General features: G+C 43.8%; 1 protein-coding gene across 8 annotated transcripts in view; it reads left to right on the top strand.

Moving 5' to 3' along the window:
- The window catches only part of AATF (apoptosis antagonizing transcription factor), a 62,342-nt gene that overhangs the window by 19,162 nt on the left and 16,962 nt on the right, over window positions 1-26,218 (top strand). For 4 of the 8 annotated variants that reach the window (XR_015703481.1, XR_015703482.1, XR_015703483.1 and 1 more), the window contains exons 5-11: window positions 1,788-1,902; window positions 2,256-2,460; window positions 3,227-3,391; window positions 4,165-4,248; window positions 15,316-15,383; window positions 17,404-17,484; window positions 20,768-20,839. Coding sequence is in view for 3 of the 8 variants with exons in the window: in XM_087751919.1 (XP_087608045.1) it covers window positions 1,788-1,902; window positions 2,256-2,460; window positions 3,227-3,391; window positions 4,165-4,248; window positions 15,316-15,383; window positions 17,404-17,484; window positions 20,768-20,839 (790 nt within the window). In the remaining 5 variants the exon portion in view is untranslated. The remainder of the gene's footprint in view (window positions 1-1,787; window positions 1,903-2,255; window positions 2,461-3,226; window positions 3,392-4,164; window positions 4,249-15,315; window positions 15,384-17,403; window positions 17,485-20,767; window positions 20,840-26,218) is intronic. The other 4 variants (XR_015703484.1, XM_087751920.1, XM_087751921.1 and 1 more) reach the window with 2 other exon arrangements.

Here is a 26,218-nt window from a genome sequence, read left to right on the forward strand (position 1 = left end):
GGCTGATTTCTGCTTGCACTGTCCCTGTCTGGCTGATGAAGATTTGCTGTTCACTCTACCCATGATCTGTGTCCTCCATTAAAAAAAAGAAGAAAAGGAAAAAAATGGAGTGGTGAAAAGTTCTCTCCATTCTTTTATGCTAACTATAAAAAAAGAAGCAGGTTTGGGAGTTAAGCAAAACAGCCCTACTGACTTCATGTCAGCGGAGGAACTGGCAGAGGGGGCACCAGGGGAAGCTCCGGGGATGTCGCGGCACCGCCGTGCTCCTCCTGCCCTCCGGACAAATCCACGTGCTCTGCCAGCCAGGGTTACTGCTGCCCGCCAGGATGCTTGTTGGGCGCGTGGGGAGGGAAGCCAAGCCCGTGTGAACGTATACTGCAACAAAACAGATCCTGAAGTGGTGTGCTACGTTCCTCCGAGCGGGGCATTTTTTCCCCTTTCTGTGGTGCCTCTTTGTAAAAGTGGAAGGCAATACACCAGCGTCAGGTAAATATAAATTAATCTGCATAAAGTTCAGTTTAGATTTTTGACAGAAGCGTCCTAAGTGTTTTACCTGTAAGAGCTGACCCTGTGATTGATGCGTAGCAGTGTACAAAGGGAGAGTTTGTGTAGGCCTAGACAAACACTTGTTTTATATGAGAGCGTTCTGCAGGGGGGTTTGTTGGTTGCCACAAAAGAACTATTTTTAAAGAACAGATGCTGCAACAGTGTGCAGTTAACCCTTCCCACAGTCAGCTGCAACTGTGTGTCCTTGGAGAACATAGCATCATTGGAACAGAGATCGTTTTCTCTGCATCTGCATAGATACAGGAAAACTGTCAGCTGTGAAAGCCTTTGGATACACAGCATCAGATCTGCATTCAGGATTTCTGTCTGCAAATACCCTGGAAAGCAACTACTCGTCCCTGTAAAACTAACCTGCACACCATGTAGTGATCATTTTGTACACTTCTCCACTCCAATCTTTTCTTCACTTTCTCTGTTTCTGAGGATCTCTGGGCCCGCAGTTCTGCTTTTCTGATTGGAATCCTCTCATTAAACTTGCCAGGTCATTGTTTAAGTTTCCCCCCTAGATCAGATCTTGCTACATTTAATTTTACTTACAATCTAATTTCCTATACCTCCTGCGTGGTGAGCACAGCGGCACAGAAACCAGCAGTAGTCACAGCCCTGCAGGAGTTCGGTTTTTCTTCTTGCCTTCCCTCCTTCTGCTCCCTATAACATGCACATAACGTACAAGAAGGAAAAGTCAGAGGTCAAGTTTAGACGAGATGTGCATATATGCATTTTCCCTTGTGTTGCTTCATATTATTCAACTGAAGCTGGCCTCTGCTGCAGAACTTAACACAAGAGAGAAATGAGTGAGTCAGCAAAAAAGGTTGTTGTCATATGCGTGTGTCATCAGATGCTTCTGCATACGGTACTTGCTTCTTCGATATGCTAATCCTTTAGGCTCTGCAGTCTGAATGTTTGTCGATGAAACATGAGATCGGTATACTCCCCATGTGCAGCCAGGCAGATGTTTAGAAGGCAGTCCTGCCTCCTTTCCTCCCTTTTTAGGAAAGAGGTGTTCTTTCCCAGCGTGGTGGTGTTTGACGTTAATAGCTATAAATCAGTTTGAAGATAAACCGACATCTCTAACTGATCAGGGAAAAACAGTTAATGGGACATGCAGTAGCTGTGGCAGAAATTCAGATTCAGGATGAGAAACTAAGCGCTGCAAAGCTAAGTCTTCACCAGAAGCAAGGATCAGGGGGAAATTGTCACTTGTGTCTCTTGTTCTGCAGGTTGTAAAGCCCTGGAGGCATTGCTGAAAGTATTAGTGGAGCTTCAGGATGAGCTGCTTTATCAATACCCAGGCACGAGGCATCTGGTAGATGGAAAGCAATCAAAAACTGAGAGGTAAATACGAAATCAGACAAGACCTTTCTGAATCCTTTGGTCTGCAACTCTCCAACAAACAGGACAATGCACAGCCTTGCTGACCATGCTCACTCTCTGCTGTTCTCTCAGTTGCTGCTGTATCTGGGTGACAGACACTCTGGACAAATGACCATTTGAAATCCTTCTGCCAGTGCGGGAAGTCTGCTTTGTAATCTTTCTGATAATGGAGGAGGGACTAAAGTATGGGTCTTTTGCCATAAATATCACCGTGGTGTGGAAAAAGCATGGGTGGTAGTGGAGGGGCCATTAAGAATTCACACATGTTGCCTTAGAGAGGTGCAGGGTGTTTAGTCTGTGTATTTTTGTTCTAGTGATGATGAAATCCCTAGCAGTAGCGATGAAGAGCAAGTGGATACGGCTCAGGAGAAGAGGAGGAGCCTCCCCAAAAGAAACCTAAAGATGGAGGACTACCCAGAATTCATAGCCAAGCGGTATGCTGACTTCAGGACGTATCGGAACAATGTCTTGCAGAAGTGGCATGACAAGACAAAGCTGGCATCAGGCAAAATGGGAAAGGCAAGTCTTTGTTTATGTCTGCTGACATGCTTATTGTTTAGCAGAGATTTGTGGAACAAGTTGGTTTGAAAGTTTCATATCATGGATGTTCCAAGTTAAGCCAAGAGTTACAGCAGTAAGAATTAAATACACAGGTGCACACTTTTCCCCAGCCTTAAAGGAATTTGGAAAGAAGCTCAGCCCTCAGATTTCAAAGGCATAAGCTGCACTCTTTTGTTTTGAGCAGATGGGCAGGAAAAAATTTTTCAAGGGCAAATGGTTTCCCAAGTTTTGGGAAAAACTCTTGGATAGTGTTGGTGTTCTCCCAACCAGACATCTCATCATAGCCAGTCTCCAGCAGCAAGTAAGCTCTATGAAAATGCCGCTATTGCTGATCAACAAGCTGTTTGTGTTTTATAACAGAACTAGGGGCTTCTGTGGCTCTCCTCCTCCATGAAGTGTACACTTTAATACAATGGGTAATCATTTCACCCGAAGATCCAGGGTCTCCTAACATCTGTGTGTTAGTATTAATCATTGAGAAGTTCATCTGAACCAGAACAGCAAAGGCATTTTATTAAGCCAGGCGTCAGGTTGCCTCAGGTTGGGAAAGGAGAGAGAGGGAGAAACAAATAAAAAAATCCTAGCAGAAATCCCTGCAATGAAACCCAAACCCCCTCCTCTTGGAATGCTGTCTGCTTATCCGCTGACATGGAAAGATAGAGGAACATTGCTGCCTTGAGGAAAAGCTTTCTGCATTATCTGACACTAGTTAATGTTGTTGCAGGGTTTCGGTGCCTTTGAGCGTTCAATCTTGACTCAGATTGATCATATTATGATGGACAAAGAGAGATTACTACGGCGGACACAGACCAAGCGATCAGTGTATACAGTGCTGGGAAAGCAGGAACAGGAATCTCATCCGGTCCCTGAATCTTTGCCTGAGAATTCGGTAAGGGTATTTTCTTTATATCACTCATCCTGTAGCAGCAGTGAAACTCTCTGCGAAACAATTAGCTTGAGCCTTTAGCAGGTAATATTCTTGTTTGTGAGAGATTTATGAAGGAGATATTTGAGTGTTGATTCCTGTACTGTAATGGCTAAGAAAAACATGTAGACATTTCAGTTCCAGTTTTAGGGTGTTTGCATTATCTCCTGTGCCAGTTCTTGACAGGGGAAAACAAGGTTTGGTCTGTGGTTGTGCCCCTTCCGTGCCGTAGGAAGTGATGCTCACTATATCCGCTTTTTGGGGTAGTGGCTACAAAACTTTGTTTTTGCTCTGAACTTTAGAATCTTGAACCCAGAAAGTCACTTCTAAAATCGCACTGCATATAACCTACAGAATATGTTAGTAGTTAAGTCTGTTATTAATTTAGTATTTAAGAAGGAATAAATACTCAATTCTGAGAGATCATGTAGAATTACTGCACTTGCAAGATATATTTTTGCCATTACATTAAAAATATCTGTAGTATTTTGCCAGAAAGACTTTGCACAGTCCTATTTATTTCCCAGTAAAGGTATCATAAATCTATTTTGGCATTGGCAGCGTTTCTGCCTTGCCTTTAAATGTATTCCTAGTCCTTAAAAGCTTGTTATGTTGGGAGCTTTTCTCCATTCCTTCATATCTTCAAGTGTGTTTACCAGCTGCTGCACGTGATGTCATCAGAGATAGGGACAGAAATATGCACATATGAGCTCTCAGTGTTTCCTTTGTGCTTCTAGGAAGTCCTCCCTGAGTCAGATTCCAACAGGCACCTGAAGGACATAGATGAGGAGATATTTGATGACGATGACTTTTATCACCAGGTAGGCGATGGTAAATCTGTGTTGGAATTACGGCTCCAGTTGGTTTTTAATACTTACAGAGCTAATGCGATGGTTCTGTGCTCTAAATTTCTCTTACCAGTGAAACTCAGTTACCTGTTTTAACGTCCGAAATCTCTCTAGACACCTCAGAGGACTTCGCTCTCAACTTTCGATATAGGGCTATGTGAGCTTGAACTTGCATTGTGGATGTAAACTTACTGCCGTTACTGGCACTGCTGTACTTGAGTGAGTCAGGGCTGCAGGATAAGGTCTATGCCTGTAGTTCTCGCTGGTGAACATTGCTACACAAGAGAAAAATTACTGAATTCTCCAAAGGTGACTGTTCTCTGTGGGTAGAGTCCCATTATGAAAAATGATTCTAGCAGATCCTCAAAAGCACCTAAGTTACTCTCATCTCAACCCAAATCATCTCATCTACCTACAGAATGAAGAAGCTGCAGGGCTTCTCTAGCACTTTTCTTGGAGTTGTGCCAGCTTGGATTTAGGCCAGTTATTCTTTTTATTTGTAAAATTCTTAGAAACAAGGAATCTGTACCCAGTGCATGGAGGCTGCAGCTTAGGGAAACCTTGTGCTTGTAATTTATTTAATAAAATGACAATGCCAGCTTTATGGAATACTGAAATTGCCATATATTGAGGAGTATGATCACTGTAAGTCGTTCCCCAGTGCACGAAAAACTGGTTTTGCTCTGATGATCCACAGAGCTTTAATTTCAGGACTAAACAAATATCATTATACCATTAGAAAGGCAGAAATTTTTGATCAGAATAGTTATTAGAGTGGCTAGTAAAGTGTTAGGGCAGTGGAAGAGAGCTGTTGCCATGTGACTGTGCTCTGATAACTGATTTAAGCAGAAGCATTTGAATACTTTCAAAATTTGGGGTTTCATGTACAGAGCCAGGACTAAAGATGAATAAAAAGATGTATTAAATTGGTAATTCTTACCTGTGTTTTACGGATAGGAAATACAGAGAACTTTAATGCTGCCTTTTGTTTCCCCTCCAAGAAGGTTTTCAACACACTTCCAACCCTACTGCTATAGATGTCCAAGAAAATTTTTGCAGTAGATCTCACCTAGTGCACAATTAGGACAATTTGAATATTTAATGCTTGTGAGGGACCTGTTCAGGGCAGCCTGCCTCAGAGCCAGGAACGTATTCCAAGCTAGCTCCTCTCCAGGCTGTGTATTTATTGTAAGAGCGTCTCTGCTAGCGTTGCTGTGAATGGAGCAGCATCTCTTGGGTAGGGGGAGATGCCAGGCCCATCTGGGTAGGCTCTGAAATGGAGATCAGAGAATGCCTGTCTTGTTGGCACCAGTGGTTGAAGGGGCCAAATCTGTAACGCAGTGAGATAATACTGAGGTGGAATTTGGGGTCCAAGTGGACCAGAAGCCCAGCTCTGGGGGCCAAGTGGACGCTAAGAACACAGAACAAATTAAGCCAGTGTAACAAAATAGTGAAGTGGTCGAGGAGAAATAGCTGTGATTGACAATCTGTGGACCTGTGCAGAGAAGGTGCTTATTGGCCGTGAAATGTTAAATTTTTAAAAGAAAAATAGCAATAGATGAATGGTGCGTCTTTCCTTCTAATAACTTTAACTTCGATAAATCGTGATTTCAGAAATATGACTAGTCACAGCTTAGCTTTTCCCCTCACTGGTTAATTGGGGTGCTGGGGTTAATCTAAATTAAAACTTAAACTAATAGAGGTCATTGAGGGAAGAGAATCACCTGAGTAAAACAAATGGGTCTGCCAGGCACAACTGTATCTTGGCCATTTCCCAAGAGGGAAGTGGCAGCAAATTGGAGTTGTTTCAGCATTCGGTAGAGGTGAAGGATAGGTGACACCATTTTAATGTACGGCACCTCCGGAAACATTCCAGATTGCATTCCTTGCCGTACCAACTGCTGCCTCCCGCGCACAGTGAATAGGAGCAGGACCAGCCAACAACATCTGGCAGCACAGCAAGGAATGGGTGCAACTTTCGAAACCCCATAGACTCTAAATATGGTGTTTAGCCTGGTGGAGGCTTTAATCACTTACCACTCTTTGGCAGCGGGCTACGACAGCTTATCCTAGCCTCGTACATCACGCACAGACATCTGCTGAGCCGCGAGGCAGCTACACATTCATTTTCCTTTCTTGCTTGGTTTTTTTTTGTTTTTTTTTTTTTTTTTTTTATCCCTCCCTCCCTTCCACCCTTCTCCTCTCCTCCCATCCCCAATATGCTTCTTGGGAGAGATGATCTGTAAAGATTACTGCTTCATTGTGTGCAAGCAATGGTGGGGATGCCAGCCCCTTGCCGGACACCGCGCTGCACCTGGTCCGCTGACCTGGTTAATGTCTTCTGTTGAGTGGGATTTGGCAGCGATTGGAGCTGAAGCCAATTCAGTGATAAGGCTAAAGAAAATGGCTGTATGTTTTCTGTGACCTCCCAATTAAATTGGTTTCATAAAGTGCTTTCCTTTATTTGTCAGGGTGGTAAGCTGAAGCTGAGCATTGCATTCAGAAGGGGTAGAGTGCATTACAACAGAGCGCTGACAATGCAGCGAATGTGTTTTCTTTCAGATGGGTCATAACTGTGCAGCGCTTTTGTGCGTGTGTGCGCGTGTGCGTGCGTGTGTGTGGATGTACGTATATAAATAAAACGTAGAAAGGGAACTGGTTCTTCAGGAGTAATCGGCAGCAACATCTCTGGCTGTGGGAGCTGAGGTTGCTCAGAAACTCTGACCTCTGTGCATAGTACTTATTGCAAAGTATGTGCGTACATTTCAATGGGTGCTTTTTTCTTTGTATTTAAACTTAGGTCCAGACTTCTTTTAGTATCACTTTCATTTTTCTAAATAACACTTTGTAATGATTAGTTTATTGTGATTACTGCTTATGGTTTATTAAAGGTAAATGCTGAGATAAAGGAGGACATTGGAAACCAACTTCTGTGTATTTCAGTGTGAAATTAAGCAAGTGAAAGTGAACAAGGTCGGATGAATGTGCACAAGTGAATGATAACAGAATAAGTAGCTCTACTCTCTTGTTACAGATTATAATACAAAACTCTTTAATGAATCTGGTTTTCCTGTGGAAAAACAATTTTCTTGTCCAGGTCTTGGTATTCAGTAGAATTCACCACGTGGGGCTGGTGGAATTTTACGGTGATTCAGGCTTTAACTCTGTTCTGTCTGTTCACCCCACTTTACCTTTTCTAATATTCTTCACTTGTTTTATAAGCAGTTATCATTTTTATTGTGGTGGCCTATGTTGAATGGTAAGGTAAAGCTGAGCTGAGTAATGCAAGTGAAATATTTGTATTTAGGTTGCACTGGGTGGGAGTAGTTAAACTGTTTCAGAAGGATCCTCGTTACTGACAGCAGTGAGCGGCTAGACCCCATTTCCTTTTCTTCTATACTCTCATTCATACGTGGTTTTAAGGAAAGAAAAAGGCTTTTTATTTTTAGAAGTCATAGTTACGTAGAATTCATTACAGCTGATATTGCTGCATTAAGACTTAAAATTCCAGCCTGCTACCAGAGAGCTGCTGGTCTGACATGCTACAGTGGAGACTTTATTATTAGGTTGAAATATTCCTCTAGTAAAGGAGAGAGTGGAAACTGGTTTATTTCCAACAGGAATTAGGTTGGTGTTCATATGCTAAGTGTTCCACTGGTAGCAGCTCTTCCCAGAACAAATGTTCATCATTGATGGCAGCAGGTATGCCTAAGGAGAATTAGGAATATACATAATCCCTTTTTTTCTCCGCTCTCCTGCTCCTTCCTCCCCCTGATTTTGGTTGTGTTGTATGTCATCGCGTTTTATAACAACCCACAATCATCGGTCTTGTCTGTGATCACCACAACTTCAGAAGCTGAGCAGAGCCAAAGTGGATGGGGAACATCCAACGAAACGCTCCAGTCTTCCAAGAGCGGTGGCAGCAGTTTGCCAGGCAGGACTGCCAGCAGGTCGGAGAGGACTGCCATCCCTCAGCTACTGCCTTATGTTGAAATGACTGTTGCTGCCTGGGATTTACTCCCAAGGTGAGCATCCTTGAATGGTGAGAAAGAGGCTTGCTCCCCTTATCCATACCCTAATTACTTAGGAAAGGAGTTGATCCTGTAGAAAATGTTGTTTTATTGTAGGACTTGTCATTTTCTTTATTGTTGTCCCTCGTGGAGTGGCACTGTATGTGCCTGCCCACTCTTGCACGCTCTGTGTGAAAGATGTGGTTTTTACAAGCGAGCAGGAGATCTCACTGACTGCCTTCTTCCTAGCCTGGCATTCAGAATGCCTGCATTAATCTGAGGAACCACAAAATGAACTTCCAAGTCTGAATCTCTTGTTAGGATACTTGTAGCTCAATTCGTTTCTCTTCGGGGTTGTACTTGTGTCTAAATCACATTGTATGGCATTTTAGAAAACTTCCTCTGATGGGGTAGATTTCTCCTCGTGTCCCAAGCAAGCGTCGGCCTAAAGCAGTTTCCTGGGCACATACTGTGGTTTTCTCTGCCAGGTATTTGATAATGCCATAAACAAGTAATTACTAATCCAGTGAACTATTAAAAGTCGATAATGGTGAAGAATAGAGAGAAGACTGGCTTTCTGACAAGCTGGTTTACCTTAATTAAACTGGTGAGTGATTAATATGGACAGCTGATCTTGTGGCTTTAATTAGATGCATTTAGAGTTTTGTGTGAATAAGAGACGTCTCGAACCATCCCACAGGTTAATGGCAATACAATACTCTTATCACAGGCATGTATCTTTCAAATGGCTGGGTAGATGGTTAATAACACGTTTTAAAGCTTGATTTGAAACTTCTCTTAATGGGTTATTAGAAAATACGCAAGCCAATGCCTATTTTATACAAAACTGAATTTTAATAAAATGCATTTTAAAAAGAGACTGTCCAGTGATTTCGTCTTGCAGTTCAGGTTTGTACATTATAAATAGATTGCAGAAAATTAAATTCTTAAAAAGTGTTTCAAAGGGATTTAAAAATAATATTTGAGCTGCAGTCTAAATTTTCTCTGGCATTGCTAGAAATCCAAAAGGTGTTATGTTACTATGGTGCAGGAGCTTGAAAGAGGAAAAGAAACAGTTTGTTTCTACACCTGGGCAGAATGCGGTGTAAAACGTGTGCTGAATGAGTCCTGGACTAGAATCAACCTTTTCATAGTTTATGCCATTTTAAATAATGGTATGGTGTATAAATATGAAAAAGAAGGAAAAATTAATGTGATTTACCATGTCTCTCCAAAGACTAAAGGAGAAAAAAATTAAATTAGAAAGTGTTGAAATTACGTTGATAAAATGCAGCTTTGTCAACTTTCTGCTCAGGGGTGACTTTGCATTTTCGCCAGGAAAGAGGTAAAGCATTTGGTGTTTGTCGTCTTACTTCTTTACTTGGACTTGACAAGTTGTACTTAGCTTCTCTTTTTTTTGTTTCCTACAGTGATTTTGTTGAAAAATAACGGATTTTAAACTGTTAAAAGATAACTTAACAATAACACAGTTTTTCAATGTGACGTGACGTGTCACGTTGCGGCTCGGTGAGGCAGGATGAAGGTAATTTGCCTGAGCTTTTGAAAGGATTCTGTGTTAAAAGATAGCGGAGCGCCGTTAGTAGACCTTCACACCACAATAATTGTTTGTTTACTGTCTCTAGTGACAAATACACATTTAGCTAGAAACGTCCACATAAGCAGTTTGCAAATATTTTGGAGTTCCTCACTAATAAAGTGGTTTTTTAGCCAAGGAGTGACAGAGTGTTCTAGTAAAGGTAAGCAGCTGCCGGTAAACCTGAAGTCTGAGTTTCTCACATTTTTCTCGTTGTTTCTGAATCCATGGGTAGTCGAATCTTTTTCCGTTTCTGTTGCTTTCAGCAGGCGACTAAGATGGCAGAAGTGCTACGAGGTTCTGCTTTTCCATTGTTCTGCACAGATGTTTTAAAATGAACATTGTCGGCCCCTTGTTTGATATTATTATGGGCGCAGGGAGCCCGACGGGACTGTTCTTACTTTCTTGTACAGCAGCCGGTACCGTGGCTGGGCTGAGACTGCGTCTCGCCTCTTCGTGTACCTGGCTCGGTGAATTCAAAGGCAGCGGTGCCGCTGGCAAGACAGAATAGGTGGCTTTGATGCACTGTAGCAGAAATGACCCGTGCCTTTACGGGCTTTTCTGAAGATTTTAATAACATTAAAGAAAAAGTGTTTCTTTTGTTCCGATTATATTTCTAAGCTTTGTAACTAAACTGTTTTCCTGTGATATACTATAGATGAACTTTTGCGAGGTATTAATTTGCATTGGTCTGTGAGGGCTAAGAACAGCGAGCCTTTTGTCACGAAGCTTATTTCAGCTGTACTTAGCTCTTTGTCTCAACTGGAAATTCTTAGGGGTCTGCAAATCAGAAAGGTCAGCAACTGTAGTATTAGAAACACTGATAGATAGTGCATGAAAATGAGACCTAACCTCTAAAATGAAAATTGACCTCTAAAATGAGAAATGAATCTCTATTACCCTTGAACAACACCCTGATGGCATTTCTAAATCCCTCTAATTTTGTACAATGTACTTTGTGTGCATCTCTCTAACTAGTGTAGAGAGGGAGTCCTTTTAAGGTGAATTCTTTAGAAAGCACACATCATTGACTCCAGTGTAAATTTTAACAATGGCTTTGGTGTCAGCAAAGGTAGGTGAATACTAACGGCTTTTGAAGCTCTTGCCTTTGGACATGTTCTGCCTTGCTCTTTGTTAGCGGTTGCAGATTTTAAGCTCTCTTGCGTGCCCAGGACACAGGAGGGAGAGTCAGTTCCCATCTGCTCCCAGCCCTCCGTGAACACGGCTTGTGGGCCCTGGCAAACCACGAGACCTCTGCATGCTTTTCTTGTGGTTGGTAGCCCCTGGTTCTGACCAGGGAGCCTGACGGCGTTGGTTTTAATAGCAGAGCTTTGCTGAATTCAGAAACACACGTGCGCAGGAGCACTCGCGGCAAGCATCGCCGCTTTGTTCCAAAGACAAATAAAACTGATGTTAGCAACTTTCTTCTGCTTGCTCTTGCCCATTGTCCGCTTTGCACGTAGTTTGTCCCCCTGGTTCCAGCTTTTGGTAGGAGCAGCTCGGAGTTGGTGGTTGAGTTGCAGGCTGCTGGACATGGTTGCACTTCGTTGCAGGTAGGCAGTTGTGTTCATTTACGTGGGAGACTGAGCTTAGGTTTTTGAAGTTCAGGGAAGATGTGAAGAGGTGAAGGAGGGAAAGCAAAAAAGGATATGTTTCAAATCAAAGCCTTTTGATGCTGAAGTTGCCTGACTCAAACTCTGTCTTCACACATCAGGGCTTAATGCTGATAGTGATTTACTTACACTTCCTAGTTAATAATTAGACATTGGGAGACACCATATATCACTCCTAATGGAATATATGGGGTCTGATGAGAGTTTTCTGTTTTGACTAATAAATTTTAACCAGAATCGCCAAGCTTAATGAAATATTACAGCTTCGGAAGTGTTTTAAGTCTTGTGCTGTGAAAACAGTGTTGCTTTATTCAGTAAATGAATTTATCATTCATTCTGTATCCTGAGCCCTAGCTGGCTCTGGAGCATGGGCTGAATGCAAGACTCTGAACTAGAAAGCGGAAAAACTAATCAAATCCTTAAAGACCAAAGGCAGCGAGGCAGGTCTAGACTGACTTTTTCAGTGGTAGCCTCTGGCTACATCCACTTTTATTTTAGTAACCATTGTTAGCATGATTTATAACTTTAGCTTTAAGACATACGCTATTTAGATGTAATAAGATGCTTCGCAGTTTTTATTTCTATTCCCTAATTTCCCTCTTGTCCCTGCTTTTTTTTACTTCCCCCTCGTCTTTGTCTCCCTCTCCTCTCCCAGCAGCGTCCCCAGTCCTGCAGTTGACGCTGCACTGAAAGAACATTTCACTGTCAGCCCCAAGGTCAACCAAACCGTGTCTGCCTCAACTAATGGCTGATCGGCTGGTGGCCTGGTCAGTGCAGAGGAGACGACCGTGTGCAGGGTTTAGTTTCCTACTGCTGCGCAAAGCTTTTCCCTGCTAATTCGGGTGAGAGGATCCTCTGTACGCAGAGGAGAGGACATGCCCCCCCAGCAAATAACGGGATCCCTGCTGTCGCCGTGCTAAGTGGCACACAGTTCAACTCCGTGCCCTTCACAGCTGTCACGGGAAACGCTGCCTTGCCCAAAGGAGAGTGATCCTGTCCGGCAAGATCCTGCCTGCTTCCCGGGTGCAGCATTAGGAACCTGCCCCCAAAATGCATCTCTTTCTAACCGGTGTGGAGGTAGTTGTAAGAGCTCGGCGGCACTCCTTAGTCTGCCTGTCTGGAGGTGGTGGGCCACCAGGCAGAGCAAGTCCTGCTGAAAATGTCTTGCTGCTTAGTTCTCCCAGAGTGTAGGGCGTCCGTGCATTATTGTCCGCTTGCGCCTTAGCCTCTGCCATGACTACTCAGCAGTTTTTTCTGTGCATCGTGCCAAGGAAGCAAGATGAGAGGAGACAGTAAACACACCTTATTGCTGGTACAGGAAGAAACCACTAAAACCTTGCTGCACCATTTCTTGCTGCTGTTAAAACCCTCCCTCCCACCTTGCTTTTGACAGAATATTGACTAGAAACCAAGATCCCATTTCTGCTTAGCCTTAAGGGCAGCTGTTTACAGAGTAGTGGTGTTACATAGGTTTACTGTGTCGTATGTCTGTGTAACACTGGATTTGGATCTTGTATTTAGCTGCCAGAAGTGACTGTGATGAAGTGGGAGAGATAAACTGATAGATTGTGTGCCAGAAAGATGTTGGGAATCAATCAGATAAACAGGGCAGAGAAGCAGCTTGCTGTTTTCTAGTGATAATAAACCAGTGGCCTCTCTTCCTGGATTTTTAAAATGTAATTGCTGCAGTAATAATCTCCAAAAATAAGCAAATAGAAAAAAAACTCATGGCAGGTTTTTAATTACACTTGAATCCCTGGTTTTTTTTGTCATATGATGTATGCCTTGAAGGAGAGGAAAGACACGGACAGGTATAAATATTATCATCTCTGTTGCTTGAGTGTCTCTTGAAAATACAAAAAGGGTCATAAAATGATACCCAGCTACCTTTATGGCATTTTTCTTTTGTGGGGTGCATACCTTTCCCCTCCCTCACTCCATAGTGGGCTTAAGTGATCAGAAACTATGGGGGTCAGCGAGTTCCTCACGTAGCGCCGTGCCCGGGGCAGCTTTCGGCGTCAGCTGCGCAGTGGGGCAGCGTCGGTGCCTGGGAGGCCGTCTGAGGGCAGGCTGCCCCGAGCGCAGTCGTCGTCAGGAGCTAAGCTGTGCTCAGAAACGCCATTGTCTCACTTGAGCGGGTATTTTCCTATACACATCCCCGGCTGCTGGGGGGATGCGGAGCTTCTTCCTTGTCCTCTTGCCTTGTCTGTGCAAAGGTTGGTCTGTGCTGTCTTGGGCCAGGACTTAGGCTGACTTAGTGCTGACTTAGGCCAAGACTATGGCCAGGATCATGGCTGCTCCTCAAGCCCTGCTTTCTGCGACTGTTAGTGTACCTCGATTGACCACTGCAGTCCAGCTCTCCTACTTGAGAAAAAGTATAGGGGGGAGAAAAAGCGTCATTCATCCTTTCTTCTCTAGCATCTCTCTGGAATTGCCTGGACTCCCTGGTTTCCAGGTGGGTTTGTTTCAGGTCCTTTCTGAGCTGAGGCAGTGACTTCACCAGTGGCCAGTGAAATGTTGGCATCTAGAAAGCAGTCTGTGCCCCTCAGTTTTGGAGGGTTTATTTCTGTTCTTTGTGTTAATATGTTGGCTAATACCCAAGGCACAGCACATACAATTTACAGTGAGTGGTGATAAACATATAGCACTGGTCGAGTATCCAAAAAGGCTGTTCACAATATTCTTTGGCTGCAGGAAGCAAAAAGGACAAAACCCAGCCCTCAGGACATGAAAAGAAATAGAAAAGCCTGCTTGAGCATTCCTGCTCTAGCTATAAAAATTATTTTGCTGTGCTGTTCCGCAGAGCGAGCGTTACTGCCCAGCAATGCTTGACTTCTGTTTGGTGAAGTGTTTCAGTTCCCCCCTGCCCTCCCCACCCGACGTGTGGGGCACGACCTGTGGGGCAGAGGTCTTCCTGCAGATCTGCCTGCGTTACCTCTCTTGCCCATGGGAGTTGTGTACACAACAGCCTGTGAAGTTTCAGGCCTTTTTTTATCCTCCCAAAAGCCCAAGGAACAGTACCAGCTTCTGAAATACAAGCTGAGTTCTTCATTCTGCCCCTCCGGGTGAGAAATGACCATCTCACGTCAGGCTCAGCTGCTCACGCCCCCCCGCGCTTGTCACCTCTTTCCCCTCGGTGGGATTGTGCACTTTGCTCGGGGCTCCTGGGAGGAGCAGTTACCGAACGGTTCGCCCATCCGACAATCCCAGAACAATCCCAGAGCGGGCTTTGCAGTGCCCCCAGGGATTCCAGTCATTTGCCATTGCTTAGACTGAAGGTCATCAGTTTGCTTTGCCCACATGGGGCTCCCTGTGCTTGGACCATGGTGCTGATAAGTTGTGCCACTCTGGCTCTGCATAACCTTTTAGATTCTCTTCAGATGAATGATATGATGCTACATGTCACCTAAATAAACCATGATGTGTTGAAAGGAAGACTATATTACTCCTAGATCCATCTGAAATTAACTTAGATACAGAAGCTCTTTGAAGTGGCCTTCGGTGTTATGTCCCAGTCACGTATTCTATGGGGACCTTTTTGGAAGAGGCCGATGAGCTACAGTTACTTACGCTTTTAGCATAGGGTTCTGCTTCCTTGCTTGAACCTTTTCCAAGACATCAGCTGTTTCCCTTGGAAAACTCTTTCGTGCAGAGGAAATGTTAAAAAAGCCTTGGTTCGTGGCTTGGGTTTGCGAGGGAGTTTCAAGAATTGAGGCATACAGGTTCCCTTGGGAACTTGGCAGCTAATTTCCTAAGTCTTCTGAGAAACCAGTTTGCATTAACATGTCTTTACTGTGCTTTTAAATTGTTGTCTTTCTTCTAGCTCCTTCGAGAACTGATAGAACGTAAAACCACTTCATTGGACCCCAATGACCAGGTAGCAATGGGCAGGTAAGCAGGAGGTTGTCTGTAACATCACTAGCTTCACCCCAGCAGTGCATTCCAGTCCAGAAGTGCAAAATTACTTGTGGGCTTCCAGTCCAGTTCATTGTAGAGGGCAAAATTTTGACTGACTCTGCAGGAAGCATCTGGGTGTAAGAAACTGCATAACAAATTATTAGTCAGGAGGGTCATCCTCTGTAACATATTCCTTAGTTATGGATCACACTGTCTGCCTCCGAGTTTGCCAGTCTTTGAGCTGTGCCCTGGTTTGTCTGCGATCCTTTGAAGATACTTCCCGGTTGTAAAAGGCTTGTTCCAGGCTTTGGGTATGTCTGTCTCTCAGTGGTTCTGTGTGTGGCTGCACAAAGGGAATCCGTAGAGGGGTGTCTTACCCGGCCCTAGCGAGGGGCAACTAGACGAAGTGACTGCCCGCTGCTGAAATCTGGCCTTTTCTCATTATGAGCTCTGATTCGGCATTGTTTTAGAGGAGCAAACCTTCTGCTGTGAGATCAGTTAAAGCAATTCCTGGGTATTCTCTCTCCCAGCTGCAAGAAAAGATACTATACAATTAAAACAGTATCAGGGAATGTTTCCTGCATGCAGAAGTAAAATATAATTCCATGCAGAGAAGCTCTTATTTCTCTGTTTAATTCTATGGTTAGAAAATAAAGAATCTTCCAAATACCACCTAATGAACAGTGTACATTTAAATAGCCATGGGCTATAATTTAGAAAAGTGTAAAAGCAGAGGAAGGCTGAAAATGCTGGAGTAGGGCTCTCCACTGAAGAAGTGCTATGGGGAGGTGTGTATGGGGAGGGGGAGAAAATGCATTAGGAAATTTTGTGATGGTGAAATAACTTTTATCCTTGTAAAATATTACCCAAATTTTAGTGCAATGTGTCAAATTTATTTTGTGTACGTCTGGAATATTATGGAAAGCTATTCACTATAATTTAACATGATATAGACAAAATTACATTTAAGTGGTGATTACATTGTACATTTATCTGACTTTACAATAAAATAGATTACAGTAATTAAGATTATATTAAGATTGCAGTAATTGGATTTTGCTAGATTTTTTTCCCTGATGTCAAGTTTTCATTGTATAAATCAGGTAAGATGACGCTCATTTTCGTAAAAAAAATATTTATAACTAGTAGAAGTTTTCCCCTGCTGGAAACTTTTTTGACTTGATGAAGTTCTGTTTGAGGAGCTGAGCTCTCCCTCCTAAATACAGTTGGGGATGAGACAGCACTTTCTGGAAGTGTTTATTGCTTTTCTTTCTTTTGTAGTTTTGTGTAGTAATAGTTGGAGCATTATATAGGGCTTCTTGCTAGATTTGCCAGGTTTAAGTCAGAGACGGTGGGGAGAAATACTCGCTTGTAATATTCAATATATTTTGCAAAACTGAGGGAGGAAGTACATTCAGAGCATCTACTGCATCATGGTAATTCTGTTCGTGAAGTTAGCATAACCTATCTCACTTAAAGAATCAGTTTAGGATGTGGCAGACCATCTATTCTGTTATGGGCTTTCTATATGCAAAACAGAAGTTATTCTAGTAATCAAGGCTGAAACAAAAAAGCAGTACCTGTACAGACATTTTTTACAGATTTTAGCATTTATATTTTGTAAAGATTTTATTTTTAATTCTAAAGATTCTTAGAAATATTCGGGAATCAAGAAAGAATGAAAAATGGAGCCAAGCTTGTGGCCTCCCTGGGTTTCCCTGCAGGCAGAATATTCTCATGGAACAGCGACTGTCCCGTCGGGATCAGCAGGCCTGGTCCGTGTGTCCCATTGTGGCTGGGGTCAGGAGAAATGCTTACTGTTTAAATGCCGTGTCCGTGGAGTGAAGCGGTACCACGGGCACTTGAAGTTTCATATTGGCTTTCCTGAGGTTCTGATCTCCTTCGCTTGTGTACATGCAATAGGTAGAAGGAAGGGCCTCAGACCTCAGTGTACCAAAGGCTTATTTTCCTAGTGGCTCTCAAAGTTGTGTAACTGTCGTTTTGCATTCCTCAGGCAATGGCTGGCCATCCAGAAGTTACGAAGCAAAATAAAGAAGAAAGTGGACAGAAAAGCCAGTAAAGGAAGGAGAATCCGGTGGGTGACAGCTTCTGCAAGAAGTTCTGATTTTGCCAAATAAAGTCTGACTGCGCTGGGTTGGCTCGGGGGTGCAGGGGTAGGGTTATTCATGCCTTTTAGGGCAAGATGTCTTGCTCTGGGGCATCCACTGGGGAATCTTAATGGTCTTTGAGCCTAGAGTAAGGGCTTAGCTGGATGCAGCCTGTGAGCATTGCCCAGATCAGTCTTGGCAAGAGTGCTCATCGGTCTCAGAAAACACTGGAGAGAGGTGTTCAAATGTCCCTAAGTGATTTGGGGCTGTAATTTCCAGTGAAAGCCAATAAACACCTCTTGTGCAATATATATTTAGCTGACTAAAACATGGATAGCAGCTCTAGGGAAAGATGGGCAGAAATGCCTCAGTGAGGTAGATGTCTGTTTCCCGCTGACTGTCAACTGGAATTTGGTGTCTAATCTCTCTTTATTTTTCTAAGTCCCGTTGCAGCTTTCTTCAGCTTCAAAGCATTTCACATCCTGACTCCTGGATCACTAGTTTAGGTTGATCTCTCCTGTTGTGTTTGAATCTTCCGTGCAGCAGGCTGGGAAGGGAAGCATTCTGGAGAGGACAGGGTTTTTTTTTTCCCCTTTGCAGAGCAGATATATTAGTCTCCCTGAGTTTAGCATGACTGCATGATTTGTAGTGGAGGAGGTGTTTGTGGCAGGGAGGCATGCTGAAAAGCTGCACCGCTTCCTGAAAAATCCGCAACATTAACCATCCTTTTGTGAGTAAACTATAAATCGTGAGTTTAGATGGCATCTGATAGAAAGTCAGTGGAGTCAGTCTGGGTCAGGCCTAGCATAGCAATTTTTAAGATAGATGTCATAAGATAATTTATTAAAAGAGGGAAGAGCTACTTTGTTGGCCTGAAAAGCCTATAATTATTGACTATCAATATTCTTTTCTGTCAGCATCACACATAATTGGATATATTCATGATTCAGTCAAAACTACTGACAACATCACACAACTGAGTCAGACTCGTAAACCTCCAGGAATAATGGGGAAGTCTCTCATTGTGTGCAATCTGTGCGCTTCAGCATTCCTGAGAGATCAGCTATCTCGCCAAGTCAATTGCCTCTTAGATCTGAGGTGCCTTTTTTTTTCTTCTTTAAATAAAAGTTGCACTGACCCTGCAGGGAAAATATCAATAAAGAAAAAACTGTCATTGTCTGTGTTTAGGATTAACATGCAGTTAAGCTCCAGCATCTTTTCAGAATAGTCCAGTAGAGCCCAAATGGGTGTTTCTGAGTAGTTGGCTCTTCCACTAAGAGACTCGGTGTCATCCCAAGCAGATCACTTATCCCCTGTTCTTCTTTTTCCTTCTCTAAAATTGGGGCAGCAGTGCTTAGATTTGTTTTTGTGAAGGACTTTGAGATCCTGGAAAGCAAACTGTCACATACTAAGTTTCACGTGTCTTCCTTTTTAGCAGTCCTTTAGCAGACCTTCCATGTTCTAGCATGTTTGGATGAAACGTGCTAGTTTATTGTAGGGTCTGAGGATCTTCAGGTGCTTTCAAAAGCAGTTGATCTTGCGCTTGACATGAGTACCTGTTCCCTTCTTGGACAGGGAAATCGGGGCACTAAGAGGGGAATTGAGCTCATCCTAAAACTCCACAGTTGAGCTTAAGAAACCTGGTGCCTAGAACTCTGCTACCCCTCACTAGGACATGCCTTTTCTTGAGGTAGATGTGGAGGAGTGATGTGTGCCCACCTGTTTTTCATGTCAGTGATTTCTGGTCCTCTGCTGGATGGGCTATCTTTCTGTGAATGAAATGAAATATTTTGTATCTGCTAGACTGGGATTTTTAAAGTCCTGATTTAAAACAGGTGACAGTAGCTAGTTCTGGACAAACAACTTGTGTCAGAGAATTTATCAGAATTGCCAGCTCCCCTTGCCACTATGCAGACTGTCCCTGTATAAGCTTTGATCTGTATGAATCCATCAGTTGTTAATGTCTCATAAGCAAACCATTTGATAGTCCAGCCTATTGGCCTGTTGTGGGTTGCAGTACTGGCCCTGCACGGCTACGTCTGTTCCCTGACTCCATCATTACAGCGTTAGACCAGGGCGGTTGCTTCCATTACAAGTGACAAAGACTTGATTGTGCAGAGAAGCCCTTGTGTAAGGGTGAGCGTGTGCTGTGCCTGAAGAGCCTTTCTGAAATAGTCTTGTGAGCTAAAAATCCCCTCGAGGGAATGTTCCTGCATAAGCAAACAAAAGGGAGTGCAGAGGTGACAGAGTGGAAAGGTGATTCTGGGCAAATGCTTGTGAATCCTTTTGCCTGCTATTTGTCAAGCTCTAAAAATAGCAGCAGCTCGGATAAAACATTTCAGACTTGGGTAGGCAGCATGGCAGTGTACACCAAAAGCCATTGGTTTGGAATTCCCTGCCCTTAGACACTAGGGTTTAAAGCCCCCTTTTCATTCAGAGTTTTTCAGTGCTCTGTTAAATTTTACATGTCAGGTCCTTGAATAGAAGTCATGAAAAGCCACTGCAAGTTCCTAGCCCAGTGTGGAAAGCAGGAAGGGGATCCCATATCTGGAGGTGCAGTACAGTTTGCAGAAATATTTTGGTGGACCAGAAGTTGAGACAGATGCAGCACTGTATCACCTTGGACATGCCCCATCTCTTCTTTGCACGGGTCTTTTTCCTGTCTCCTTTGCCTGTTTTTACATGCTCCGTTTGTAAGTTATTCAGGGTAAGACTTTCCAACTACGGGTATGGCTAGCTGAGTGGGATTTTGATATCCTTTAGGGCCCTAGATACCACAGAGCAATGAAAAAGCAATAGCAGATGGATGCTTGAGAAGGTCTGATGCTCTGGCGCTTCTGCTGCCTGCAGTGGGCTCTTCGGGCACAAATTCCAGAAGGTGATTAAGACACCAGCTGAACGGAAGGCTGAAAACGAATCCTTGTTTCTCTGTCTCTGACTTTGCGGGGTTGTCTGTCTGGGCATCTGATTAGGCACTTGCACACAATTAATGGATGCTGTATGTCCTCTTTCTAGCTGTGATAAAAAAGGATTTGCTTGCTATTCAGTTCATTGTGTCATCTGATTGTTCTTGTGTCCATGTTATAAGAAAGGAGGAGGAGGGAAGGGAGGGGGAATTGCCAGCTACAACTAGCGGCTCATTAGATACCAGCCACCAGGAAGGCCAGTGCTCTGCATTTCAGGGGCTGGTACGTTTCTATTCAAGCAGCAACATTTCCTTTTCATTAATAGTTACTAATGTGCTGCCTGCTTATTTCCTGCACTATCCAGGTATCATGTCCATAGCAAGCTGGTGAGCTTCATGGCACCTATTGACCACTGTACAATGAATGATGATGCCAGGTGAGTAATAGATTAATTATGTTTCTCAAATGGCTTCATGACAGCATGATATTGACCTGTTCTTCAGCCTGTCGCCCCCTCCATTTCTTCTTATCAGTTAACCATTTGTCACTGGCATCATAGCCTGGGTGTCTTGGTCACATCTGTCCAGGCAGTCTGGCTGAGCTTTCACTCTGTAATTACTGTGACACCAAACAGGAAATTTTCATAAATCTCACTACCTACATTTTGATTCCTGCTTTAAAGCTCCTCCGATTTTGAAATCTTCTAGTTTTATGGAATTATTTTGGAAATAGACAACTAAGTTACCTGGTGTCTTCAGGTGTAATCGAAACTTACAAAGAACCTGTCTTTTAACAGAAATGGCAACTGGTTTAAATTCTGTTTAGTATGCATTTTCTTAAATCAGTTAATAACTGGAATAGTTCAGTCAAGATTCACTCAAGGCCTAAATGTTGCTTGTGTTTATGTCTGTTTAAAGCGTGAAGAATTTTTTGGGAAGACTGTAATGTTTTAATGTGCTAATTAGTAAAGAAAATATCAGTGAAGTTTTGTGCATAGTTACTAGATAGTTTTTCTACGTATACAGCCATATTTCTTAAGTGTTACGTTTTTAAACTAAATCTCGAAATGCTGAGCTTTTTGTGGGAAGGAGGTGGAATAATTTTTCCAGTGAATGGATGTAGAAGGCTTGAGAAACATCTTTCCCCTGGGTTGTGGAACATGTTTGTGCTTTGTGAGAGAGAGATGTCATTTGTCTGTTTGTGAAATGGAAACCAAATACCTGCTGTTCTTAGACTGTTGCCTTTTGGGGTATTGCACAGGCTGCTGGATGAGAGCTCTCCAGTAAGCTGGCACTAAGACGTTTTGTGTCCATAATAAGACCTCTGCTGTTTCATCATACGTCTTTCTCATCGTTTCTTTACTCTTTCTTTTTTTTTTCAAGTGAGAAAACTGCTCTGATTTCTGAATATTGTCTAGATCCTCTCACCACAGAAATAAATGTGTTGGATGTGTAGGGTGAAAGCTATGCCTCCAGCCGCACAAGGTGGTCAGTTCGGCCACCCCCTTACCTGGATCATAGGAAGAGAGGGACACAAGTGGCTTTGGCACTGTGAGATTAGACATACGCACTTTGGCCAATTTAGCAAATAATCAAGTGCATTTTTGTTTCTGCTGTGCAGGGCTTGAGCTAGCAGCTGCCTGTGCTTCCCAGCTGGCAAGGACCTCCTTACCTGTATGGAATTGGGGTCTCTGCTGTTTTGGATAGCCCCAAATGAAACGTGGGGCAGGACAGACACACATTCCTAGTAGAGTCGTACCATCCTGTAAAAATTGTCCTGGGATGGGCTGCTCATTCCCCAGATCTTTTTGTCTGAGGGTAATTAGCAGGTGGCATATGTGTGTTTAGGAAGAACCAGTTCATACCATATGCATTAATGATACCCATGACTCTAGTATTTATCTTAGTATTATGTCCAGTTGACTGGTTATTGCTTATGCTTTGAGAATTTCGAATGAGGTTAGGGTGTCTCTCATTTTTTTGCATATAATACATAATTGCACTGTCCTACAGGTTAGGCAGGCATACAGACCCCTGCTCTGTCCCCAGCGTGAAGGCAAGCTCAGCTTGCGTGGGGTGTGTGTGAGGGGGAGGAAGGTGAAAAAAAATAGTGAGACTGATCCTAATAATCCGGGAGTTACGCTATGTTTGCTGTCCCCAGAGGTGACATTGCCTCCTCCTTCGCAGTCCAGCGCACTCACTTGTGTTCCAAAAGTTGCATAGAAAATGCATTCTGTAAGCCAAAATCCTCCAACAAGTCAATGCAGACGTGAAGTGCATCAGAACAGCTGGGACAGCGGAGTCGTTCTGCACAATAGCCTTCTTGGGCCTCAGCTACGCTTCATCTGGCTGCCATCTTCCTAACCCTTACTCCCCGCGCTTCTCGGGAGGCACCTTGAGTCCACCACAAGCTGCACAGGGTCTGGCTGACCCTCAGAAGCTATTACAGCTAATAGGATGCTATCTACGTTATGCTGTGTCAACATAGTTATCATTGTGGTAGGGACAGAGTGTTTGACATTTGGTTTACTGAAAACGTCTCCTGGGGGTTTTCTCCACATTGAGCGGGTTATTACATCGCTTGCATGTTTTACTGATTCTTTGGTGGCAGCAGCGTGGCAGCAGCTGCTGCTGCTTATTGTCTGACTGCGGGAACTTATTTCTTACATTAAGTTTATTAGTCACTTTGGAGGCCCGCCATATTTTCTGTTAATGGCATTTTAGTCACTTATCTCCTGATGTTGGTTTAGTTGTCTAGAGTGAGACTGTCGGTTGATGCGTTCGCACACCAGCAAGCGTGCCTGAGGGTCATACCGTGTGGGCAGCTGTATCCCGCTCTGCCAAGACTAGGCTTTCAAGCAAACCCCGGACATGGATGGGGCAATGCCGGAATCAGGCTGGGCAGGTTCTGTTCCTAGTTCTGCTGGTGGCTTCGTGGATGACCTTGAGCAGGTCACTCGGTGTTTCTGTGACTCTGATTCCCCTTCTGAGCAACGGAGGTCTGCTGTTGAGAAGTGCCTGTAAAAACCAGTGGGTTAGTAATAGCAGTAGCATTATTTCATTTAACATACATAGGAAAGCTTTTGTTTCAGACAAGAGACAGATACACAAACAGAAGCCTAAGCTTTCCTCACTGTTTGCCGAATACCTGCTGGTTACCTGTAACGCAAAGAATATGCCTTACATTTGCCTATTGCAGGCATTACAGTCTTCCTTAAGCAGTTTCTCTGCAGCTTCTTCCCCACGGGATGTGCTTTGGCATTGTTTAGTCCTAATGTTGAGCTTAAGTTTCCCTCTGCTGTAATTTAGCCTCTTATTTCTTGTCCTCTTCAATGTGGGCTTTAGGAACAGATTCTTGCTTCCTCTTTGCAGCAGCCCTTCCACATTTGGGTGGGCGTTCTTGCTCTGCACACTGAAAACCTGGGCATTACTTAGTCTAGCTTCTTTCCTTTCCTCCCTAGTTTACACCATTTGTGTTTGCATCCAGACGTAAAACGTATTCAGAATACTGGAGTGGCCAGTGTCTGAAAATTAGGCCCCGATAGGTGTTTTGGTTCAAGTCTCCCAAAATGAAGATACCGGCTGCTATCAGTCATTTTTTTGAAAACCATAGCCACTCTCCAGGGGTCACTTCACATCCCTGTTTAAAATGCCCCTGCACTTGCCACGGGCCATAATACCGCTCTAGCAGCACACAGCTGTACTGGACGAGGCAAGAAGAATTCAACGTCTGCTTTAAACTGCAGGTGAATTAAAAAGAAGGGACCAGACCTGTACGCATGAGAGGGAAGCAGTAATGATAACAGCTTTCCTTTGTGACAGAAGAAGGTAATTTTATTGTTTGCAAGTGTGAATTACTAGATTGAAAATGCAAGTATACACTTCACAGTGATGTGATCATGTTCTGAGCCATTTTTTTTTTCTGGTCAGGCACTTAAAAGGCATGACCCCAAAATAAATACACGTCTGAACAACAGGGCACTCTGTGTTGTAGTGTAAGAAATTTTAAAGTGTCAGTGAGCTGTACATAAAAAAGGGTTGTAGAAACAGAGCTGGCAGAACCTTCCCCTTAAGTTCTGTCAGTGGCTACAGTGGCAGGTAGATACCTGGAAAATGCCAGTAAATAAATATGTATGTGCAGATGTGGATGGGCAGAAGCGTGGGGGGATGGCGTAGAGTCCAGGGGGTGCGAGTGGTGGAGTAGCTGTGGTTCTTCCCTGGCTGTGCCAGGTCCTCACTCCGCATGATGAACTGCACAAGCCCTTTGTCGCTGGGGCAAAAGCAGAGGGGAGTTGTCTGTGACCGTTTCCTCGCTTTGCTTGCTCTGAGTGCTTTTGAAGGCACGAGTCTGTGTGACGCTGTAATACCTTGCTGTTTTCTGTATATTTAATTAGCTAATGCAGCCTAGGAATACATTTGGGGCCTGATACTCCTGTACATTTAAGCCATTTTACACTACTCTGGCTGTGCAGAGAGAGACCTTAAAATAGTGCAATGAACTGCTAGCACTCACCTGAAGGTCCCTGTGTGGTCATGTCACGGCTGTGGGACACCCAGGGCTTCTGGGAGTCCGGCACGTCGAGTTCATCACTTGCCACTGCCACTGGCCGGGGAAACAAAGAGCAAATGCACATGAGGAGAAGCAGCCTGAGCACTGCATGGAGAAGGGGATGAACAGTCACTCCAGAATTGTTTTACAGCCTGAATTTGAGAAAAGAAACATACAGGTATAATAACTGCCTTTGTCAACATCACTGCCACTTTCTTTCTTATTCTTGCTGCTGGTTGGAATAATAGCATTCGTGCAGGCAATTAATCTTCCACTTGCCAGTTTTTCATGCACCCTATGCATGGGCATGGCTGTTTAACCTTGTGCTCACATATATTATGTTGTAATGTGTGGGACACTGGTGGCCTCGAGCCCTCCTCTATTTTAACCCCTCTTTGGTAGTATTTTAAAACATACACTGGAAAGTGATTTTTATGGTTATCTTGGGGTATATGTTTATAGACTTAAATACGTTTATTGTACTCTTGGGCCAAGGTTTTTTTAATCGGTCCAAGGTCATTGCTATGTAAATGGGCCTGCCCTAAAACAAGGAACCTGAAGGCAAAAGCTCAAGTGTAAGTGTGCTGTGGTGGTTGCCCAGAGGAGAGGGTAGCTGTCTTGGGCAGGAACCACCCAGGATTAGAACAGGGTCGATCTCTCTCTGGTTGTGATTTTGCCTGGGTTTGAGGGTGGCATCATGTGGGTGCCACTTCTTGGACTTCCCTTGAAATATGCTTTTCCCATCTCCATGACCTAGGGTACTTCGCTGATCCCATTGCTCCGGTATCTAGCGTAGTATAATCGTTAATAAAATCATCCTTCAGTTACCACCATGTGCAACACAGTTGGGAAGATGCCAGTATTCTCTGGTTTACACTTTGGGAAATGAGGCACAGAAGAATGATAGCCCATATCTCCAAAGGCATTTGGGTCCAGAAATCCAGGAGTCAAGAGCCTCAGTGACTTGCCAAAGGTGACACAGCAGGTCTGGTCTAGAGCTGTAGCTGAACCCAGATCTTGTGTGCAGTCACCTTCAGCTGGCCTAGCTCTGAACAGCCTCATGTTTTTAGGAGATCAGACATCTGTGCACTCGCAGAAAGCTTCTGTGCTAGGTGGATGTATTTATGGGCAAACTGAGGCTGGAGATTCCCACTGAAGGCCTGCAGGTCCATAGACAAGTGAGAATATTTTCAGTACGTGCAGAGTTGCCGTATCTGCAGGAGTGGATTCTATAAACAGCCTGGTTGTGGCAAGGTCAGGTAAAGTC

This window comes from Nipponia nippon, unplaced genomic scaffold, assembly GCF_047370975.1.
Source record: "Nipponia nippon isolate SJK-2023a ecotype South Korea unplaced genomic scaffold, ASM4737097v1 scaffold_15, whole genome shotgun sequence".
In the NCBI taxonomy this organism is placed as follows: Eukaryota; Metazoa; Chordata; class Aves; order Pelecaniformes; family Threskiornithidae; genus Nipponia; species Nipponia nippon.